Raw genomic sequence first — 20,892 nt, 5'->3', positions numbered from 1 at the left:
CCCCGTGAGGCGGGCCAATGGGCGCGGGGCGCTGAGGGGAGCGGGGAGGCGGCGGGGCAGGGCAGGGTGAGGTTAGGCCGGGCCTGGCAAGGCCGGGCAGGGCCGGGCCGAGGCGAGCCGGGGCCTCCGCTGTCCGCTCCGCAGCGCCTCCCGGCTGGGCCCCTGGGGATGGAGCCGGCGGGCCCGGCGCAGCGCGGCGGCCGCAGGCAGCTCAGGTGAGCGGCGCGGGGCGGCTCGGCGCGGCTCTGAGGGCGGCTCTTCCGAGTTAGGCACAGAAGTAGCTAAGCCGTTACGTAATTGGCCGAGAATTAGCGAAACTTGTGTTTCTGCTTATTGGCGGGGAGTTACGCTAATTGGCGGTGTTACGTAGTCGTGTGAAACAGGGAGGAAAAGCCGCTTTTCTGCTTTAGAAGCGTCGGTAGCGGGGTCGCTTCGGGGAGGCTGAGCCTCTCCCGCGGCCAGACCGGCGCGGCGCGGCCGGTGCCTCAGGCCCGGCGCTGTTGGCGAGGGACGGAACCTCAGTGCGACCCTGGCTCCGCTCACGGCGCTGCCCCGGCTCCGGGACGAGCTGAGGCGTCGCGCGCTGTGGGCTTGGTCCGCTGGAGAAACGACTTCAAGGGTAGTAACGGGAAAATGGAAAAAGGAAAAAAAAAAACCACAAACCACAACGGACACTAATATTTACTCAAAGATCTCAAAAGTCATCTTAACGCAGTGTTACAGACACTGCGACCCTAAATAATTCGCTGCTACCGGATCGCGTCAGGCGTCGGTGACGCTAAATAACGCGCCCGGTGGTTCGCTCGTAGTTAGGCTCGTGTTTGCAGGGACCGTGCTCGGGACCGTGGCCCGGCGCCGCGGCGCGCTTGCAGAGCGGTCCGAGCGGGCGCCTCCCTCTGCGGGCGGCGGTCGCTGGGCTCCGGGCGAGAGCCGGCATCGCTGGGCCTCCCGCCCCCGCGGCGGGTGTCCCCCCGGCCCCCTGCAGCCGCCGGCAGCACCAGCAGCCCGGGGGCGGCGTGAGGCGCTGGGCTGCCGCTTTGCAGGTGCACGGGCCTTCCTCGCTCCTGTTTCTCCGGCAGACAGAGTCGTAAACTGCAGTGAAACCTAATTGTGAAGGGTGGTCTTGAAATTTTTTAAGTATTTTTTTCTTTCGGTGTAAATGCTAGCGCTGCAGTCTTTCCTGCGCTCTGATCGGTAGCGTGGGTGCTGCGCGCTTTGAGGAATTTAATTTCTGCCAGTAGCGGCTGATGAGTTCAATATTATTTCAGTTCTGTTTAATCAGATGATTGCCTTGCAAAATTAGTAACCGGAGAGTGTTCCCAAGTGGTACGGCTCCGACGACGGAATTAGATCCGCAGCACACGTACAGTTATTTTTTTCCCTCTAGAAATTTACTGTAGGGTAGCTTTTGTTACAGTGTAGTCTTACGAAGATAAACTATTGGTAAGAGAAATGATGGATCATTTCAGCCTGGTATACAATGTCACTTCCCAGCTCTTCCACATACGTTGTGTGTCGCCTTGAGCAGCAGTTGGTTGAGGGATAAAACCGTGGCCCTAATAACGGTTGTATTGGTGGGATTCACTATTTAACCATCAGTGGTGATAAGGTCCTTAGAGGACCCAAAGATGGATGGAAAATTAACAGCTTGTTATTTTTTAAGTCTGTCTGATGCGTAACAAGAGCGAGGGTAAAGTGAATCCCTTTTTAGAAGGTCTGGTAGTGAAATCGCCAACATATAAAGAAACAGTGGTCGAGTCCTGTGAGACGTGAATGTTTCTGACGGTGCTCGAGAGGAGCAGTAGCTTTGCTTGGTTTTGGTCAGAGCTGTGTGTTTGTATGTTTGGGAGCTGGAGATTATATTTCTGCTAGCCTACGGATGGAGGCACGTGATTGATTCAAATAAACAATAAATTCTTTTAAATCTTGAGCTTATAGAATTAACCACGTTAAATCTATTATGAAGAAACAATTCGCTGTGCGAGGTGGGGTGTGACTGCAGCTTTTGTGACGACCCACTGAGTGTGGTGGGAGCACTGCAGCTTTTTTCAGTGTCGCTGCGTCTACGTTTGTCCTTTTGCGTTAGAAGCAACGCTGAGTTTCACATGAGAGAAAACTTGATCTGGAAGGCTCTTAGCTCTCTGTTTCTTCTATACTTAGGGTTTTAATGGGTTAGTCCTTCAGAGGGTAGTGGTTCTTTCCTTTGGAGTGAATGGCATCCTTCAGCAGTGACGATGCGCTTCAAGATTCGGCAGCCCTCTCCCTAAACGATTTAGAAAGCCTGCACAACTTCCGCAGCCGGTCTGCGAGCTTCAGCAGCACAGGGTCCAGCGGCCGCTTGCAGCTCCGGCAGCGAGTAGCCCAGCTCATGGCTTGTGTGGAGGACATCAGCTCGGATGATGAAATTCATGAAGAAGTGTCTCGCACTCTAGATGAAGCTTTCCTGATCTGGGGGAAAAAGCTGAAGGATAAGTGGAATGAATTCAGGTTTTGTTCCCTCTAGTTGATTGGTTTTGGGTTGTTGGTTTGGGGTTTTTTTAATGCTAGCTAATAAATAGCTTTGGTTGATGAAAAGTGACAGAAAATCTGTGTTTTCTCTAGATAGACATTCTGTGGGGCAATTAGATGCTCTGGGGGTCAGTTACCTGTTCACGTTTCAATTTTAGCATTGGTTTTGTGTGATTTTTGTTTGTTTGTAGATTACACCTAGTTACCTGGAACGTGGGCACAGCTTCTCCGCCTCCTGATGTCACTAGTTTACTTCAGCTCGATTCACTGGGCCCAGCTATGGATATGTATGTTATAGGGTAAGTATCTGTTAGAGAACTTGCTTTGTGAGTTTATTGCAAAACTGTTAAGTCTCAACAAGTTATTGTCTCTTGTGCTGTGTGAGCTGCTGCCGAGGAGGCGATCCAACATTATTGCTAGCGGCGGGTGAAGTCTAGAGTTAGTATCCTAGAACAGAGACAATTTATAGCAAGAGAATCTTCTCTCCTTTCTGCTCTTGTTTTGTGACAAAATATAGAATGTATTTTTTTCTAAACATGCAAAACATTTTTGGCTGCTGTTTTCTTTGCTGGCACATAGAGGCATATTCATTTCGACATAAAAGTTATCCCAAATTCAGCATGTTGTAAAGGAACGAGTGCAAGCTTATTAGGCACAATCTGCCATCATGTTTTCCAAACTTTTCTGAAATTTTAAAGACCTGACCATCAGGTTATTTGTCATTAACATATCTTGAGTCTAGCATTGTGTTGAACTCTCTTCAGGTGTACATAAGCTCCTTTACCTTGGCTTTTCTCAGTGTTAGATGTGCTCAGGCCTGTAGATGGTTAAACTGCTTGTAGGTGGGAACAATAAGAAATTTCCGAGTTAGGCTGAGAGAGGTCTCTTAGGATGTTGTGGTCTGTGGTCAGAAAATGTTGTGTGAATTCTGTCAAAGCCAGGTGATAAGCGTGAGTAATCTCGATGTATTCAGCTTGCAGGAGGTGAACTCAAGAATCACAAATTTTCTGTCTGACTTGGCATTTGATGATCCGTGGAGCATTTTTTTCATGACTGTATTGTCTCCATTGGGATATATCAAGGTAACTCTTTACATCTCTTAAGTGTCACAGCAGTGAAGGAAAATGTCTTCCCCAGCTCCATTCAGATTTTTTTCCCCTCAAACTCTCCATAAAGGATGAGCTGCTGGTGTTTTTCGCAGGTGTGGGTCATTCCGTAGGTACGCTATGTTAGAAGTGATTCTTCGCCACACTTATTTTCCCCGTTTGTTGATAAAGGCGATTGAAATTTTTCTCTATTAATAAAAATGTCCTTAATTTAGCAGTGAAAATTGGACATACGGTTTTTCATTTCTCATTTGGAATAACTGGGCAGTTTTGATGCTTTTGCAGCTCAGGTGACAAACAGCAGGAGGTTGTTCCGATACACTGGCGATGGCCGGTGTAAGCGCTGCGGAACCACGCGATGAACAGAAAAATACTCCTGTCCTAGTAAGAACACATTCTCAAGGAAGAGAGTAATGAAGATTATTTAAAATGAAATGTGATGTAAACTTGCATTCAACAGCATGTTTCTTGTGGCCACAATATCTCTGTCTCTCTCTTCTTTGTAGAAAATTTTTTTGCCCTGTGCACTATTGGGGAACTGCATTGTGATGTAGTCTGCTTAAGTACCTGCTTTCACTGTCAATATCGCAAGCAATGGCAGTGATTTTTGTTAAGATTCATAAGGGTTTTTTTTCCAACTTGTTTGCAGGTGAAAATTAATTGCATATGTGTAAAACAGGATTTTAGTGTGTATATATTTCTCTGAGGGCTTATATTTTTGTCTGAAGACCTAGAATGTTGCATGATAGTTTAAATGACAAGTTTTTCTGGTAATACTGGGTCGTAAGATCAGTACTAGCTATTTTAATAGTGCAGGCAATAAACATGGGAGGATATAGTAAGCTTCTCTAGTAAAGAGATACTAAAAGCCTTTTGAATGTTGTATTGCTTTTCTAACTCCGGCATTACTTCAGGGTGATTTTGCAGAGATGATTGTATTGTCTGCGTGCTAATCAGACTCAGTAGGTGTGCCATTCTTTTAACTGTAATTAAAGAAAACAAGAGACCCACTGGGAGTTACAAAAAGGAAAAAAACCCATTTTTCATCCTGGTGTAAGTCATTGCTGACGAACATTCAAAATCTGGCTGTGGGCTGACATTCAGGCCCTGTATACAGAGAGTTAAAAAGAATTCCTAGTGGTATGCGTGGTTGATTTTGAATTCTAATTTATAAATGTGGCACTTTGGACACGCTCATGAATGGATGCTGCCACCTAATGGTTTTCAGCAGGACTTGATTAGCACCAATAGTAAGAGGGGACTGTCAGGCCAGGTCAAAATCAGAACAGGCAGCGAGGAGAGCTTATGCTGGGACTTCTCTGGGAGGTTGGCTGAGGAGGAGAGGAAGAGTTACCCCTTCTTTGCTGAGCTGGGACAAGGCTGGGTGTAGAGGGGTGGTTGTGATCCTTGGGGCACTCTGTCCCTTCGATAACAGGGTCCGTTTCCAGAGCGTTAGGTTGGTTGGAGTCAGTCCCCTCCTTCGCCATCGACGGAATCACGTCCCCTCTGCAAAAGGTCTTTGCTTGATTGGGCGCTACGTGTTGGTGGGACTAGTGCTCGTTCCAGCAGAGGAGGGATCCAGCGCAGTTTGATGCTGAAGGCCTAACCAGAGAAGAGGTTTCGTATAGGTCTTGAGAAGTGTCTGGGGACTGGCCCGCAGCAGTGTGAAATGTAGCCAATAATAAGGGGACTGAAAGAGTCTAGTATTTCATGGACGTAATTGTGGAAAGGAGAGTACTAGTTACACCAAGGGTCTGATCAGATACAAATATTTATGCGTTATCTAGTAACTGCCATCCATCATTTCACTGTACTGCTTAGTATTTTGTTGGGTTCAAGGTCAATGAAAACATTAACGTATATTCTGAAATTATTTAATTGTGTAGATGTAGAGACAAGGAAAGGAGGAATTCTGTTTTAGGTTTTGGGCTAAGTTTGTGTACTTCTCCAGCACTGGTAGAGTCAGTGTTGTTCTTAATATCAGGTTTTATTCTAATTCAGTCTTTCTCTAAGTTCATGCAGCATAAAATTGAACTACAATTAATATATTTCAGTGCCTGTATTTTAAATTGAACCATTATCATTAAAACACCTAAAATGGGTTTTGGTAGAGGTAATAAATTTTTAATGAAGAACATTGCTGTTAGACTATTTCTACACAAGCACACACAAAAAAACCCAACCCCAAAACCAAATCACAAACCCTGCCCAGTATCTTAAAGCTTAATCAGTGTTTTATGTGCTCCCTAAGCATCTTTGCTTTGGAAGTGTTGGGTAAATCAGTGTTTACAGGCATTGCAGACAAGAGTTACTGCTGTTCGCAGGTCATTGTTTTGCAGGTGCCCAGCAGTACCTGCTGTGCTTTTTAGGCATTTTAATGGCATTTAGAACGATTAGGTACATGCTGAAGGATGTTTCAGGATGTGAAAAACTTGCTCCTGTTGGTGGACTTGTAGGTGTGTACTCTTAAGATCAGAGGTGAAAAACTAAGGGTTTGGTTCTTCATGGGCAGGATGCTTAAAGGTGGAAGCAAGAGGCTGGTGAGGCAGAAGAAAGGTCTAAAGGTGTTTGGGCAAATACTCGTGTCTTGAGGTCAACTTCAGATTTGTAATGTAATGTCACAACTAATGTTAATTAGTTGAGAGATTCATCAAAATCGTTTGTAAGCATATCTCCAGTAAGAGTGTATGCTTTGCAGCACTGAAATGCGCCTGCATTTACTGTGCCACGGTATTGAAGCCAGGCTCGGCCAGGGAACTGCATGGCTCCTGCTAGGTGTTCTTCACCTAAAAGCTCCTATGGAGAAGACCTGAGGAATCCCAAATACCTCCCAGGCAATGACTGTTCCCTGTTTCATATCTCTTCCAGCTCTCCTCCGTTCGCATGCAGGGATTACTGCTGCTGATCTTCGTGAAGCACGTCCACCTTCCTTTCATACGGGACATCCACACCCACTACACACGCACGGGCCTGTACGGATACTGGGTAAGGAGGTGTCTGAGGCTCGGCTGCCTCGGCTACGTATGCGTGCGGCGGCGCGTGCCTCTGCGCGGTTTCGTGGTGGGGAGAGGGTATAGGGTTTAAGTAGAAAGTGACGAGCAGCAAGACTGACTTGTTCGAACCTTGTGTGCAAGGGTACAGCACAGACCATAATTTTACCAGTTAGCTGATACGCAACAACTTACATAGGAAGAAATTGGATTCAGTTAAACCTAAATAGCAAGATTTAAAAATGTATAGGTAGTGTTAATGGTTAGGTCTGCAGGCGTTGACTGTAGTTTCAGAGAACGTTGTTAATCCTCCGTACCAGGGGAACAAAGGAGGCGTCACCATCCGGATGTCCCTCTATGGTCATACAGTTTGTTTCATGAACTGCCACTTGCCAGCTCACATGGAGAACACAGAGCAGCGCCTGGATGACTTTGAGAAAATTCTGGAAATGCAGTTTGAAGGAGAGAATATTCCAAGTACTTTGGATCATGAGTGAGTTGTTCATACCCTATCCTGTCTGTGTTTCTATCTGTTATATGATAAACTCATGCACTGAAGAGCGTTGGTTTTGGAGTTTTCATTAATCTTTTTTATTTTAAATGTCTTTTTAGCCTTGACCCTGAATCCTGGGAGGAAAAGATAACCTAAAAGATGGAGGTCTATTTTGAAAGATGGTTCTCTTCCCGTCCTAAATTACATTAAATTTGTTAGCATATGTGCTGCACATGTGATATGCTGGAGAGCTTAGGAAGCTAAAGCCCATTTATATCAAAAATCCTTTAGATCGCTGTTAAATGTTTATCTTCCTCCCTTTTTGGGGGGAGATTTGTGTTGTTTTGGGCCATTTTTGTTCCCGTTGTAATTTTAGTGTCTGGCTGAGGGCTTCTCAGCCTTTAAAACTTTGACTGATGATTTCTGTAGCTATATGAATTATACTTCCCTCAGGTGCCTCCCCAAAAAAACCCCAAACAAACCTGATTTGGGCCACTAATCGAGCTCTCTTTCCTTAATTCTGCAGGAATTATTTGTGTGTTCTGTTGTTTTCATGTGCTGGAGTCTAAAGGTGGTAATAGAACCACTTCATAAAGGGTTGAGAAAAACATTTTAGTTTGGTAATTTTAATTTTTTTTAAATACCCGTAAAACCGCCAGGATGATAAATCTGGAATGGATATGTAATACCACTTTAATTGTTAATGAGTTCATTAAAATCAGGTAAAAATGTGTGACACATGAGTGTCAAAGTCATTACTTTTCCTACCTTAGTATAAGCGTTCGATATTTCAATTTAATGTGTTTCATTTTCTTGGCTGTGTGTGGGCATGTACCAAATCACCTGCTGTCATCTTCTAGAACAAACTACAAACGGCAGTAAAACAGAAGTTTTGTTTCCATAATGCCAAGTTTGGGGTACCCACCCTGGAACAAAACGTTGAAAGTGGGGGGTTTCAGAGAGAAGTTAATTCTCTTGAAAAGGCGGCTTTCCTGTGGCATAAAACATGGCTGATAATACGCCCCAGTGCTTGGTAACAGTAACTTTCTTCCCTGATCATGGTAGAACACCTGATCTGTGTCGCCGCTCTCCTAAGGCGCTACGCCGGAGCTCTGAGGCGGTGCGTTAACATCGCCAGCTGGTGTGCAGGTCGTGAATTTTGTGTGTCATTTTACCTGCTGTGAAAATTTGATTTTAAATGTGTCTCTAATAGAGGCGTGAGTCGTTAGGAGACTCGGGGTAAGTAACGAGCGAGCGGCAAGAATGCAAGGGACTTAATTTACTATTTCAATTCCTTTAGATTTTTTGTTCAGCAGCGGGTTATCCCCGTGTAAGCTTATCTGTAACTACTTAATGCTTGTGTTTAAGCTGTTTAGATTAAGTAATATAAATGATTAGAGCACCTAATTAGCGTAATGGCTTATATTCTATTTAATTCTTCCCTCGTGTTAATGGGTTCTTATAAATCTTTCTTGTTTTTTTTCTCTTCTTTCTCCTTTTTTTTTGTTTTTTTTTTTTAGTGTTCTCTTCTGTTTTGGAGATCTAAACTTCCGGATAGCAGATTATGGCATACATTTTGTCCGAGAATCAATAAATAACAAGCGTTACAACCTGCTGTGGGACAAGGACCAGGTATGTTCTCTTAATTTGGGGGTTTGGCTGGTGCGTTTGGTTTGGTTTGGGTGCACACAAACACACAACACGGTAGTTAGTGTTAACTCTTTGAGTTTCTAATTTCTGTTAAAGAACACAAATTCAGAGCAGTCATGAGGTGGAACAGATCTAGCTGTCCGCTCTCTCACTTCTCGGACATAAGCCCCAAGTAATTGCAAACTTTTTCTGCTTTTCTTTAGTTTCTTACTTATTTGCAATGCTCGTGTTTGACTGAAGCTTTTTTTGAACTTCATGGCTTGTGAATTGTTCCTCACCTTAATTTCTCCTCCTTTTTTTCTTCTCTCAAGAATTATTTTTAAGAGAAGCTTATTCTAGATTTTTATTTTTTTAGTAGAACAGCTACAAAAGTTTTAAACAGATCATGTCAAGAGTCCTGGCAGTAACAGAGAGGCACTTCCGAATTTACCTTCCAAATAGGTTGTACTGACTGAGGTGTTGGATTCTTCTTGGAAGATGCTTTCTCAGCTCCTTTCCCAACTGCACTTTAAGCTCTGATTTTTAAACATAATCTTTAAAAGTTACTTTTTATTTCTACAGTTAAATATGGCAAAAAAGAAGGAAGCATTTCTTCAGGAATTCATAGAGGGTCCTCTGCAGTTTAAACCCACCTACAAGTTTGACCTGTACTCGGATGTATATGATACAAGGTAAAAGCGTACGATGAGTTTAGACATGGACTATTCGAGTGAATGTGGTGCTTTGCTAAATACCACCTTTAGTCAGCAAACCTGGATTTCCTGAAGGTACTGGTGAGGAGGGGCTGTTGAGCTCACGCAGTGGTCAAGTCTGCGTAAGTGAGTATTTCTGGCTGAAGACGCCTGAGCCTGCTGATTGCATGAGGGAAGCGTGGAACAACTCAGCTTTTTTTTGGAAAGACTAGATTAACAGGATAAACTAGCGCTTGTCTGAGCCACTCCTTTTTTGTTCTTTAATACTGAAAGTGCCCACTGGTTGTCAGAAATGAGCAAAAGATTAATTGTCTGCGATTTTTGTTTTCCTTCTCTGTTTAAGCATTTCATTTGATACTACTGGTACTTGAAAATAAATATAAATGTGTCTTTATAAATGGTTTTAAGTGAAAAATGGAGCAGCTTAAGTTCCAAAGTTTTTCTCTGACACTAAAGTTTGTTAAATATTAGTCTTATGTTTCAATAGAAGGATAAGTTCCTGTCCAAAGAAGGGTTTTGTACTGATCTTTTTCTTTATTTCCAGAGAGCAGAAGTCCCTGTTTTGGTTTAAGTAAGAAGAGAACTTTCTGGATTTCATAGATCTGTAAATATTTCAGAATCAAAACAATGCTCCTTCCTGAGCTTTTGATTTGATTTTTGTGAAATATTTGAAAATCAGATGACAGCTGATTTTCTTCAGGGATTTTCTGAACCTGTCTGAAAGCTGTAGCGTTATCTGCTCTGCTGTTGCACTTCATGTTGGAGGTTTAGTCATTTGGATCCAAAGACATTTTGCTCCCTAATTGAGTGTAAAGAGATATAATGGGACCGGCAGTAAATCCAGTTAACAAATACTTGGAATAATCCACATAATAATCATAATAATCTAAGAATGAGTCATAGTCTAGTGGTCCGTATTGGCTCATCTAAAGAACGGTGTGCTTACACACACTCTGTGCGCTCTGCTGCGGCTAAAGCTAGCAGGGGTATTTTGGTCGGATGGGGGGTGATCAGTAGACCTCAAGGCATGCGCCCGTGGAAAGGGTGCTTTATATGAAGCACGTGGTATTTTGTTACATTGGATACTTTTTCAGTGTGGACTTTGAGGTTTTGTTTCCCATCTAACATGCCGTTTTCTGCAAAATAGTGCATTAACTTCAGCTGTTCTTTGGCATTTCCTTGCACAGCAGAGCAGACATATGGCAGCTCATAAAGATTTCTGTCGGTTTATATAATTACTGGAGTAAGTGGGATATGGCCCCTTAGTCATTTAAAATCTTGCCACCTTATTAAAGGTGAGTCACACTTACGTATGGGAAGGGGTAAAATAATAGTGTGTTGAATATTGAACTAAATGACATTTCCAGTGTATGATGATTTTCATATTCCAAGTTATTAAACTGACAGCTTTCCTGACACATCCCGCTCATTAACTTCTATAATTCAACCCCATCCATGCTAATTCCTCTTCCATAGGGTATGATCTTTTCTCCATTTCAATTTGAAGTGATGCATCCATACAGAGAGTTGCTGTTAAGTCTTCCTCCCACTATGGAGAGAACTAGGAAAGGCGCGTGTCTTCTGTTGTAATTGATATGGTATAAAAGGAAACTCTGAACTCTGATTACAGTTCGATGTATTGCACAGCTGCAGGGTGCAGACGCAACTTCATTGCTCGTGGAATTCCCAAAGCCTTTTGTTACGAGAGCAGTAGCTTACAGACTTGAAATAGGGGCTAGTACAAGTTAGAGGAACTTTAAATAAAGCATTGCTGTGTCACCTGTGATTAGTATAAGCTACCTAAGTTTGTCTGGGTTTTGTTGTTAAAAGAAACTTGTTCTCAAATGCTTTGAATAATTTCAAACATCATTCAGACTCTTCCTATGTCTTCCTTAAGTTTATGCCCCTTTTCTCAGAATGACTGTACATTTGAAGCTTGGGGCAGTTGCTGCATTATCTCAGTTTTCTGGCATGTTTTTATGGAGTGTTTTAGGAGAAAGTATCATTTCCTGTTCGAAGCTGGCTACTAACCCACTGAAATGCCCTTTTCCCCTTCATTTTACTCCTCTCTCAGAAACCTGTGAAACTCGTCTGTGGTAAATGAAGTTGAGTTCAAATTAAGGGAACCTTGTTCTAAAGCATATTGAACAGAGCTGTAAAATGAAGCTTGGAAGTGATTGCCTTCTTTTATTAATATGTACTTGACAGTCTGTCAACTTTTGAGTAGATTTTGCACAGCATTCTTAGTTTTTGGCAGCTGTTTTTCTTCTCACTTCACTTTTATCTTACGCTTTTGCAGTGAGAAGAAAAGAAAGCCAGCGTGGACTGATAGAATTCTTTGGAGAGTGAAAAATCTCTGCCAGCACACGTCAAAAGAAGGCGAATTCTCTGAAGAAGAACAGACAATTTCTGTTACTTTGAACAACTATATCAGTCACATGAGCTATGGCATCAGCGATCACAAACCTGTTACAGGAACTTTTGGGCTTGAGGTGCTGTCCCAGTTATGTTGTTAAGAAAAAGTTTGTTTTAAGAAGTCTTGCCTTACAGAAGCTGGTTTTCTAAACTCTGTAAGTCATAAGCTCTCTTTCATTCTGATTATAGTGAAGGCAGCAAATTACTTTCAGGTTATTTCCGTCCAGTTAGGAGTCCCACAGCAGGTGTGGTAGAGAAGAGTAACTGAAGGAATGACAGGCTTGGCTGACTTCAAATTCTGTTCTTTTGTCTAGTTGAAGCCTCTCCTAACAGATCCTTTGGTCACGCTGAATGCTGAGGGTGAGTGGAGCGCGGAACATGATGTTGTCATCAGCTATTCTGCAGTGCCTGAATTCCCAAGCAGTGCTTGGGACTGGATTGGACTCTTCAAGGTGATGTTACCGCATCGCGGCTCTTTACTCTAATGAGGTGGTGAATATGACTGGAGGAGGTGGTTGATAGTCTTCAGACATAGGACATTGTGATTCTTCCCGGTGCAAAACTCTCTGAAATAGCTGTGTATCCGTGATTGCCGTTAGTTCCTGTATGCCGACGGTTTCATTGCGTAGTGTGTGAGCTCTTTTGCCTCCTTTAAATTCTCTGCTAAGATAACGTGGTAAATTATTTAAGTAAAATGGTGCAGAAGCTGTGGAAAGGAATTGTCCTCCCCTAATGCCCACAGTTCAAAAGATTTATACAGCACAGAAAGAACAAAAATAAAAGAAAGTCAGTGGAGGGGTGAGAGAACAGGGCACTTGCACCCTCTCAGAAACAAAAGATTTGTGCATGCCCCCAAAGTGTTCTGTTTCTAAAAGTGAAGTGTTTTAATTACTTCAGTGAAGTAGTAAACGCCTCTCTCACACCTTTGAGTTTTCCAGGCAGCACAGTTTTTGTCTCCTTCAGACGGCTGATGGTTTGCATCTTCCTTTGCAGGTGGCTTTCAGGCATGTGAACGACTGTGTTACGTATACTTGGGTAGAAGATGATGAAATTTCTTCTAACAAAGACAGTAAACAAGTAAGCCAATTGTGTTGCTTTCTAATGTAGTTTCCCACAGAGTAGCATCAAGGCCTGTTTGCTCCATGTGCCCTTCCTCTTACGGGTGCTGTAGCCTCTTTCCCAGCCAAAGGTAATGGGGAGCAGTGTTGTTTAAAATGCCTCTTCCTAATTCTTATCGATTTTCGGGTAGTCAAGCACACCTTCTCGGTGTGATCATATTGCTTAAGGGAACTGATGAAAAGGCAATTTATTCCTGTAGCGACTTTTCATTGTATTAGAAGCTACTGTCATTCCATGTTGGTCTGTTCCTGCCACTGAAATAAGTAACTGGCCGTTTTTTCATCTGATCCTCAAAGTTGCTCAGTGTAATCTAAATATTTATTGTGTGATTTTCATTACAGTTGTAAGAACCTACTGTTACTAACACAAATAGTTCCAGATACCTAATACAGCTGCAGGTCAGGGTTTCTTGGACTTTCTTCATTTTGCCTGCTGAGGGCCTTGGTCCCCCGTTAAAACTGCTGTCTGTTATATAGCTTTCCAGGAGCGATTACCTGAAGTGGTTTAAAACAAACAAAACTTATTTTGAATACAAATGATCTGTTTCCAGAGGTATTTATCTGAACAAACAGAAATTCAAATTTAATTTTGGAGACACGGTGGGTGGAAGGATGGATGAGGTTTTCCAGACAACAACAGAAGGCAGTTATTTCTTGTTAGAGATTTTGTACGTTGGCATCAAGTTTACAACAAGAGGCTAAATAGTATTGTACCGATACTCTGAATCTCAGCGTTTCTCTGATATCGCGCTTTCCTATCACTAAGCTTAAAATTCCAAGCACTGTGAGCGTTGCTTCAGCAGGCTGCTGTGGGCTGCGGTTCAGGAACTGCGGGATCTTCGGGGCAGTGCGGCACCAAGGTGGGCGTTTGCTCTGCTGTTCCGCGCTTATTGCCACCAGGAGGCAGCTCATCCCCCGCCCTGCTGCCGCCGCCGCCTTGCCCCTTCCCTTCCAACAGCTCTGCGTTTCTTCTCGCCTCTTGCTGAACCAAGTCACTTGCCAACATGGTGGTGGATATTTGCTTTTCCTCCCTGACTCAGTTTTCAGATGGTTTCAGGAGTTACTTCTGTCCTCATCCTTTTTAGCTTATGTTTAGAGACTTCCTTATAAATAGTAAGGATGGATTTTTATGGTGTCCTGAATGGCAGAGACTGCTTTTTTGTAAGGTTCTTTTCCTGTGGAAATTGCCCATCGCCTATTCTTACTCTTGTTGACAGGTTTACATGAGTGCTGCAGAAATACCTGATATGGGAGGAGAATTTTTGCTTTGTTACTATAGCAATAGTTTGCGGTCAATTGTTGGTATCAGCCAGCCTTTTCAGGTAATGTGTTTGGAAGCTTTGATAAACACTGAGATTTTTATTTCTTTCGCTTTCATATGCATCTGAACATAGGTGTGTGCAGCGGTGTTAATGCTGGGGGAGGTGGCAGAACAAGTAATTGCAAAAAGGGTACGTGCTGGCTAACATCCCGTAGAAGAACGTGCTGGTATGCTAAAAGCCTGTGAGCAGCTATTTTTGCAACATGTAATGAAATAAGACAGGTTTCTCTCTCTCAGCTTTCATTTTTGGAGCTTCAGGCTCTGTCGGTTAGGTCCCTAGTCTCTGTAAAGACGAGAACTCCACTTCAACGCTGCCAAGTTTCTGACAGATTGCGAGCGAGCTCTTTGTGCTCCGTTCTGTGGTAGATTTGCACCAAAGTGCTTCCTGTATATTTAGTCACTTGAATTTGGGAAAGACAGGACAGTCGGAACTCAAGTTATTTGTTTAGCAGGTTTCTTTGTTTAATTTCTGAAAGGACAACTTAACCTGCACAGACTAGACGAAGCGACCAAGCATTGCAGCCTCCACACCAGCACTTTTTGCCAAAATCATTTTGTTTGTGCATAATTTTCCACGCTGTCATGGCTGCGCTAATGTGTTCTAGAATGGCTGAAGTGGAAGTTCTGTGTTATTGTTGTATGAAGGGGTTTTGGAAGACTCTGAAACTCCCGCTACCTGAGGGGATACAGTAATGGAAGTTGCTGGGCTGGCTGGTGTATCTCAGTGATACTGTTCGTATTTTTTTCTGTATTGGTGAGAAACATTGCAGAGCCCAGTATTTCGGTTGTCTCTCAGGTTAAGATCTGCCACAAACTCTGCAGGATGGTTGTCAGTTTCATGCGGGTACAAGATGCCACATGCCTTTCTTTTTGCATGATACTTAATGTTTTGATATCAGTTTAGTGGGTTTTTTACTAGATTTTAAAGAATTTCATAATTGCGTAGATGCATTGCTTTAATTTTCTCTTTCTAGCAAGTATGTAAGACATCTTTCTGTAACAGTGTATTGATAGTGTAGAGCAACACAGTGCTTCTGCACGTGTTCATTTGTGTTTTAACTACTGTCTTTCTTCTAGATTCAGCCTAACAGAACATTAATAGAAAAGGATCTGACACAGGAGGAGAGCGGTTGGATGCAGAAGCCTGACAATCTGGAGTCCCATGACGAGTTCTGAAGGCAAAAAGAGCATTTAGTGGCCCTGATTCAGGAGTCAGATGATTCTTTATGTCTTAGTGATTATAAGCTTTTACTCTTAGAAGATGGAGTAAGACAGGTAGGATTGTTCAGTACTTTGTCAGCTCGTAGAAGATAATTTATAATGGAAGCAGATATTTTTATTGTTACGGGGAGAGTAACCCACTTGCACTGGATGAGAACTGTAAAAATAGCACCTAATGAATGCTGTATGTTTTAAGGTGATGGATGTTTCTAATATGATGATTTAACCTAAGAAAGTTGTGGTCTGTAATAGATTTTTAGGCTCGCTCCTTTGTGGTAGAGGATATTTTATTTACGATACAATATTTACTATGCTATAACCACTTAATCATCGATTTCCAAATTTTGACTTTAAATGAAATTATTTAAAAATTATTTATTAGATACATCTAGTTAGCTTGTTTTAAAATTTTATTTGACTTTCAAATGTAAGCTAATTACCTTTTGGGAAACACGTGTGGCAACAAGTCACATGAAAACAAATCTTTGGAGTGTGTAAATTCTCCTTTGGTCGTAGATCCCTTTTCCTCAGGCCTTACTGGTGACTGTCTGGAGGATTTTCCATTTCTCATTTTCCCAGATTGAGATACATTTATCAAAACATTTTTTTTTAAATTATTGTTGTTATTCTTTTATAAAACAACTTTGCCTATTGCATTTCTCTTGATTTGAAGTAAAACTACTTCTACACTGGTCCCTGACTCAGAGTTAGCCAGGATCCCACAGTTTCTGAGAGAAATTGCTTAAGTTGGGAAATGCTTTAGCACACGTAAGCAGACCGGAGTTAGTGAAGCACCTGTTGGCGAAGAGCTAATGATCGTGGTGCTAACCCCGATGGCTTTCTGCTGTCATACTGAATTTAGAAAGCTAAAGCCATGCTTTAAGTACTTCCTGGTACCATCCTGCCACATAATTGCTACATGTACAACGGAGATGATGGGAATTATAAATGGGGAATTTCAGTGGAAGAAGTTCTTTCTTGTGGCACAATCTGTGCTGCCCAAATGGAAAATCTCTTGAATTCACAGCAGTCGGTCTGCAAAACTTCTGTTTTTCTAGAGGTGCTTAGGCCTCAATGTGTCTGTGCACTTGAGGGCCGAGACGGAATAAGAAACATCATGTACCTTAAAAACCTGAAAGGTAGTTAGCTTCAGAAATGGTTTTGTTTCTTGATGAGGAAATGGAGATGTTTGGAAAGGATTGGGAGAGGCACCAACATGCCACAGAATCTCAGACTGCAGTGCTGGAAAAGAGCACTTGAGTCTCCCGTGCACAGCTTCGGCTCCCTACTGTCTCTGGTAAGTAAAGTTAGTTACTAAGCGCTGTCATGTTGGTTATGGATGGAAAAGAGAAAATCTGGTTCAAGCGGAAGAGCAAAGCGAAGGATGTTGGTGTGTTTATGCTGGAACGTTGCTTTGGAACCGAATGGATTCCTTTTTGGTTTTTCTCAAAGCCTTAGTTTTTTCAGGATTCTTCTGAGATAGAGTTAACACCTTGATAGGACATTTGTTTTGCAGTTACTTGCTTATATTATTCACTGTATAAAATCTCCTGGGGTCTGGGCGTCTTTGTACACTGTGGAAGATATAGCGTAGGTTAAACAGTTGCAGGATGGGGTTTAAGAACACCTGGCCTCTGTAAATTTTATTTAGTTGTATCTCAGCTTAATGCTTGGTGTTGGGAACTGTTTCCAGCTGTGAGTAGTGGTGGCAGGTTCAGAGGATGCTGTGTTCGTTGCATGGATTTAAACTGCCTTGAGGTTTGCAGTTTGTACATTCCTGTTATGCTTTGGAACAAAATCAGAAAGTTTTCACATTTGTACCGGTCTTACAAGAATTTGTTTTGCACTAAATCTTTGACACGTGACTTCTCATGGCAATTAGGGCACCAGACAAATCCCTGCCGATTGCAAAGAGCTTGCAGTTCTTGAGCTGTGCTCGGTTGCTGATTTTACTTGTGTAACTGTATTCCCGTACTCCATGCGAGGAGATTCTGTGGAGAGCTCAAGGAACAGTGGTCTGTGGATTCCAGACCACAGCTGGCGATTTATTGTGGACCAAGATCTAATTTCTTCTCATCAGGGTGCATCTGCTGTTCATGAGCAGCTCGGAGGGGGAGCCATACAGCCGCTTTACGTGGGCAAGAAACAAGATCCCTGATGTCGTGCGAGAGCGGATAGCCCTCTCGATCACTGGACGTAGAAGCTGCGTTCTGTAAACTAATCCTTTGAACCACAGGACTTCCCTGAAAAGGCCCACGGCAGCTGTGATTGAATCCGCTTGTGTTAGTAGGATGCTGCACAGAACTGTGTACTTCTTTCCTGAGTATTATGCACACGGTAGCACTTTTGTTCACTACTGTTACCTATGGTAGCTTTTCAAACTATTCCATGACCTGTAATGATGCAATTTCTGATGAAATTTATCTTTCTTAAAACACCTTTAATTGGATGTTATAATCACTGGAAATGTTTTTATACTCATGTGTTTTCTTTTCATGTACCACTAAAATAAATCCTGGCAGTGAAGTGTTCTACATGGCCTCTCTTAATCTGAGACCGAACATGGTGGTTTGGGTGGGGAGGATTAATTTGAGCCTTTCTCCGAGGAACTTTGGTCATGTTCAACGAGCAGATATAACAGTATTTTAGAACAGAAATATGTCAGTAATAACATACGCGGTAGGGCTGTGGACTGCAAAAGAAGGGCAGGGACAGATACTATTTTACTTTTGGACAAAGCAGATTCATCTCTTTTTTTTTTTTCCATTTAAATGAGGCCAGTATGAAATGGACTCCTGTTGTGGATTTTCTGTCCCCCAGTGAGGAGGCTTTGATACCATCCTTGCCAAAATGCTGAAGCCACTTAAACTGCTTCCTTAATCTTTAAGAACAGGTTCTTCTAAATTCACTTTTTCACAGTGAATTTTTCACAGTATGATTTGAGATGTTTTTTTTGTCTTTGTGAAAGATGTGCTACATTGTACTTCGTATCTTAAATTTTGTAGGCTTTAATATAGATTTGCTATCGAATCGTTTCCATCTGAAGGTAACTTTTCGTAATTCCCTGCTGTTAGAGAATTTATTCTGAAATAGGAAATATGCCTACCAAGGAATGTTGTCCAGTATAGCCGTCTTTAACTTCCATATATTCCTGATCCCTAGCTAACCCCAGGATGTGCAGTGTATCATTGCACATAGATAGCACGGCTCTGTGTAAACAGGAAATATTTCTAAGATGTCTTGCGTGTTTGTTAGACCCTAAAAATACATTCTGATAAAGACTATTGTTTCTACTACCACTACTTCCTTCTCTGCTCTTGGACACCAAGTGACACGCAGATGAACTTGTCTTAATTAATGCACTGCAGTGGAAAGGCCAGTTGAACGAAGCTTGACTTAGGTTTTCCTTGAGAGAGGAAACAATATCTTTTTTGAGAACTCTGCATCGCTAACAGGAATATTTCTGATGGCCCCCTCTGCCCTTGGCTACAGGGATTCGCTGTTTGCAAGTGATTGAAATGAAGCCATTTCTTTTGTCATAACGAGGTACGGAGACAGTGGAAATTTCCTGGTGCTCATCAGTGCATGAGCACCAACGTTGTTTAGCTTCATAACTCGTATGCTCAGCAGATGATATCCTAGTTTCCTTATCCCTGTTTTTTCTTTATACCAGTCTTGAAAGAGAACAGATTAAAAGGATTTTTGTGTAAAGATGGAAGACTTTGAGGCCAGTTGTCGATATGCACAGCTTGCGTTCTCTTAGCCTTAACTCTTCAGGCGCAAGCTCAGACGCGAGAGCTGCGTACTCCCCGTGGTGCAGAGTAGGCGATTCTTCGTGCGCTGCTGCGTTCCGCCAGGGCAGCAGCCCTCGCCGCCAGGCGACTCTCTGCGGCACACAGTAGTTACTCTGGAAGCTGATCCGCGCGGGAGCTATACTGAACTTGCCCATCCGATTGCTTCAGCTTAAGGAAAGTCACGTGTCTCGTGTGTGCATCCCACCTCCCTCATTACAGCGGAACTGTCATCTTCCCTTACCAGGTCTCTGCAGTTAAAAGTGAGAACATCTCGTATGTGCAATCTAGAAAGTAGCAAGAGAACCTGTGTGGGAGCTTCTGAAGCACAGGTTGGAAGAATCACTGGAGGAAAACAGTGGAGTCGGAGGAAGAATGAGATCTGGGAATGCAAACTGGCAAAAGGAGGTAGAGGTGTGCGGAAAATTCAGAAAACAATTTACGAGCACCACAAAACGAAGAAAAATACAACAGCAAACACTTTAACGGGTTAACCATGCTTTGTTTGAAACTGGCAGGTATCAGATACAGACACCAGCCCTAGCAGGGAATGTTTCAGCATTGTTTATCAAACACGAGCTTTACTGTAGCTGTGGTCTTGAAGCGTACTGCTGGGTCTGAGCAGAGACCGCACTATGTTCCCCTCTTCCCTCTTCTGTTTTGTTCTCTCTTTTATGTAGAGATGTATTTTCCTCAGGCTCTTTCTACTTCCTTTATCCTTTTCTTCCTCGTGTTCTCACTTGACTTGTAGCCCATTTTCAGATGCTTTTTTGTACATAATTCTGGTGTATGCGTCACAGAAATCATTCCAGTTAAAGAGCCCTCACGTTCTAGGCTACCGATCTTTGTCATTTCCCTGTATCAGAAGGCGAGGCAAGATGGGCTAGGTATTGCTCCCGGGTACTGGGTAGGGTGGTTTTGTTTGGGGAAGTGACACGGATGGTTTTTCTAAACGTGATAAAATCTGTTCTTCGGTGGTACCTAATGTTGGGAACTAAGTGGTCAGGGAAACAATTATCGGACTGGAACAGTCATGTCTGTAACGGCTAAGGGGAGCGCAGGGATAATTCCAGGTACGAAGCACAGGACAGCGACGGGCTCTTCCAGTTACTGAGTAGAACGGCGCGCTCTGTACTTGCTCCTGCATGGCCAGGTACTCATCAACCTTGTATCTAGGCGGTTTTTCTGACAAGTGGTGTCATCTGGAATTGGCTTGTAGTAGAGCTGAAAATTCAAATCTGGCTGTGCGAGAAGGTGGAAGGAATTATCCCCTAACAGCAAGTCTTGAAATACCTGATGCTTAACTGATGTTTTTTGTCCCCGGTCACTGGCAGGACATCTGCATCTCTTGAGGGTGGGGGTGGGGTCGTAGGTCTAGATACTGCATTAATGGATGATGTGGCTCTAGTAAAGCTCTGGGATTGCACTTAAACCGGTCTGCACCAGATTATTTTTCTCATATCCATAGTAGGAATTCTTGTGCAGTAACACGTGCAGGTTAATTTCCTTTGTCGTGATTGTTAGCTACTCAAGGATTCAATTAATAATGACTTAGTTCTGCAGTAATTTGCAGAGCTTCCTGTAGTT

General features: G+C 42.9%; 1 protein-coding gene across 6 annotated transcripts; it reads left to right on the top strand.

Moving 5' to 3' along the window:
• The first annotated feature begins 26 nt into the window (after positions 1-26).
• INPP5K (inositol polyphosphate-5-phosphatase K) lies at positions 27-18,048 on the top strand. 6 transcript variants are annotated; one of them, XR_012663628.1, is made up of 15 exons: positions 27-215; positions 2,161-2,487; positions 2,700-2,807; positions 3,482-3,590; positions 6,483-6,599; positions 6,925-7,097; positions 8,618-8,729; positions 9,309-9,418; positions 9,984-10,010; positions 11,739-11,931; positions 12,169-12,306; positions 12,848-12,931; positions 14,190-14,294; positions 15,371-15,568; positions 17,595-18,048. XR_012663628.1 is itself a non-coding variant. In XM_075113349.1 (14 exons), the coding sequence occupies exons 2-14, from the start codon at positions 2,213-2,215 to the stop codon at positions 15,467-15,469; spliced, it is 1,650 nt and encodes a 549-aa protein (XP_074969450.1). In that variant the 5' UTR covers positions 27-215; positions 2,161-2,212; the 3' UTR covers positions 15,470-18,048. The 6 variants fall into 6 exon arrangements, 4 of the variants coding, with proteins under 4 accessions (XP_074969450.1, XP_074969453.1, XP_074969452.1 ...); XM_075113349.1 differs by having other exon boundaries at positions 15,371-18,048; XR_012663629.1 differs by lacking the exons at positions 2,161-2,487; positions 9,984-10,010 and having other exon boundaries at positions 15,371-16,811.
• Positions 18,049-20,892: the final 2,844 nt, after the last annotated feature.

The sequence above is a fragment of the Phalacrocorax aristotelis genome, chromosome 18 (assembly GCF_949628215.1).
Source record: "Phalacrocorax aristotelis chromosome 18, bGulAri2.1, whole genome shotgun sequence".
In the NCBI taxonomy this organism is placed as follows: Eukaryota; Metazoa; Chordata; class Aves; order Suliformes; family Phalacrocoracidae; genus Phalacrocorax; species Phalacrocorax aristotelis.
This window is presented reverse-complemented; position numbering and strand designations above follow the sequence as displayed.

Coding starts and splice junctions, on each gene's coding strand:
- INPP5K (XM_075113349.1), top strand. CDS start 2,213: ATGGCATCCTTCAGCAGTGACGATGCGCTTCAAGATTCGGCAGCCCTC. Junction 9,419..9,983: donor TCGGATGTATATGATACAAG/GTAAAAGCGTAC, acceptor CTTTATTTCCAG/AGAGCAGAAGTCCCTGTTTT. Junction 12,307..12,847: donor ACTGGATTGGACTCTTCAAG/GTGATGTTACCG, acceptor CTTCCTTTGCAG/GTGGCTTTCAGGCATGTGAA.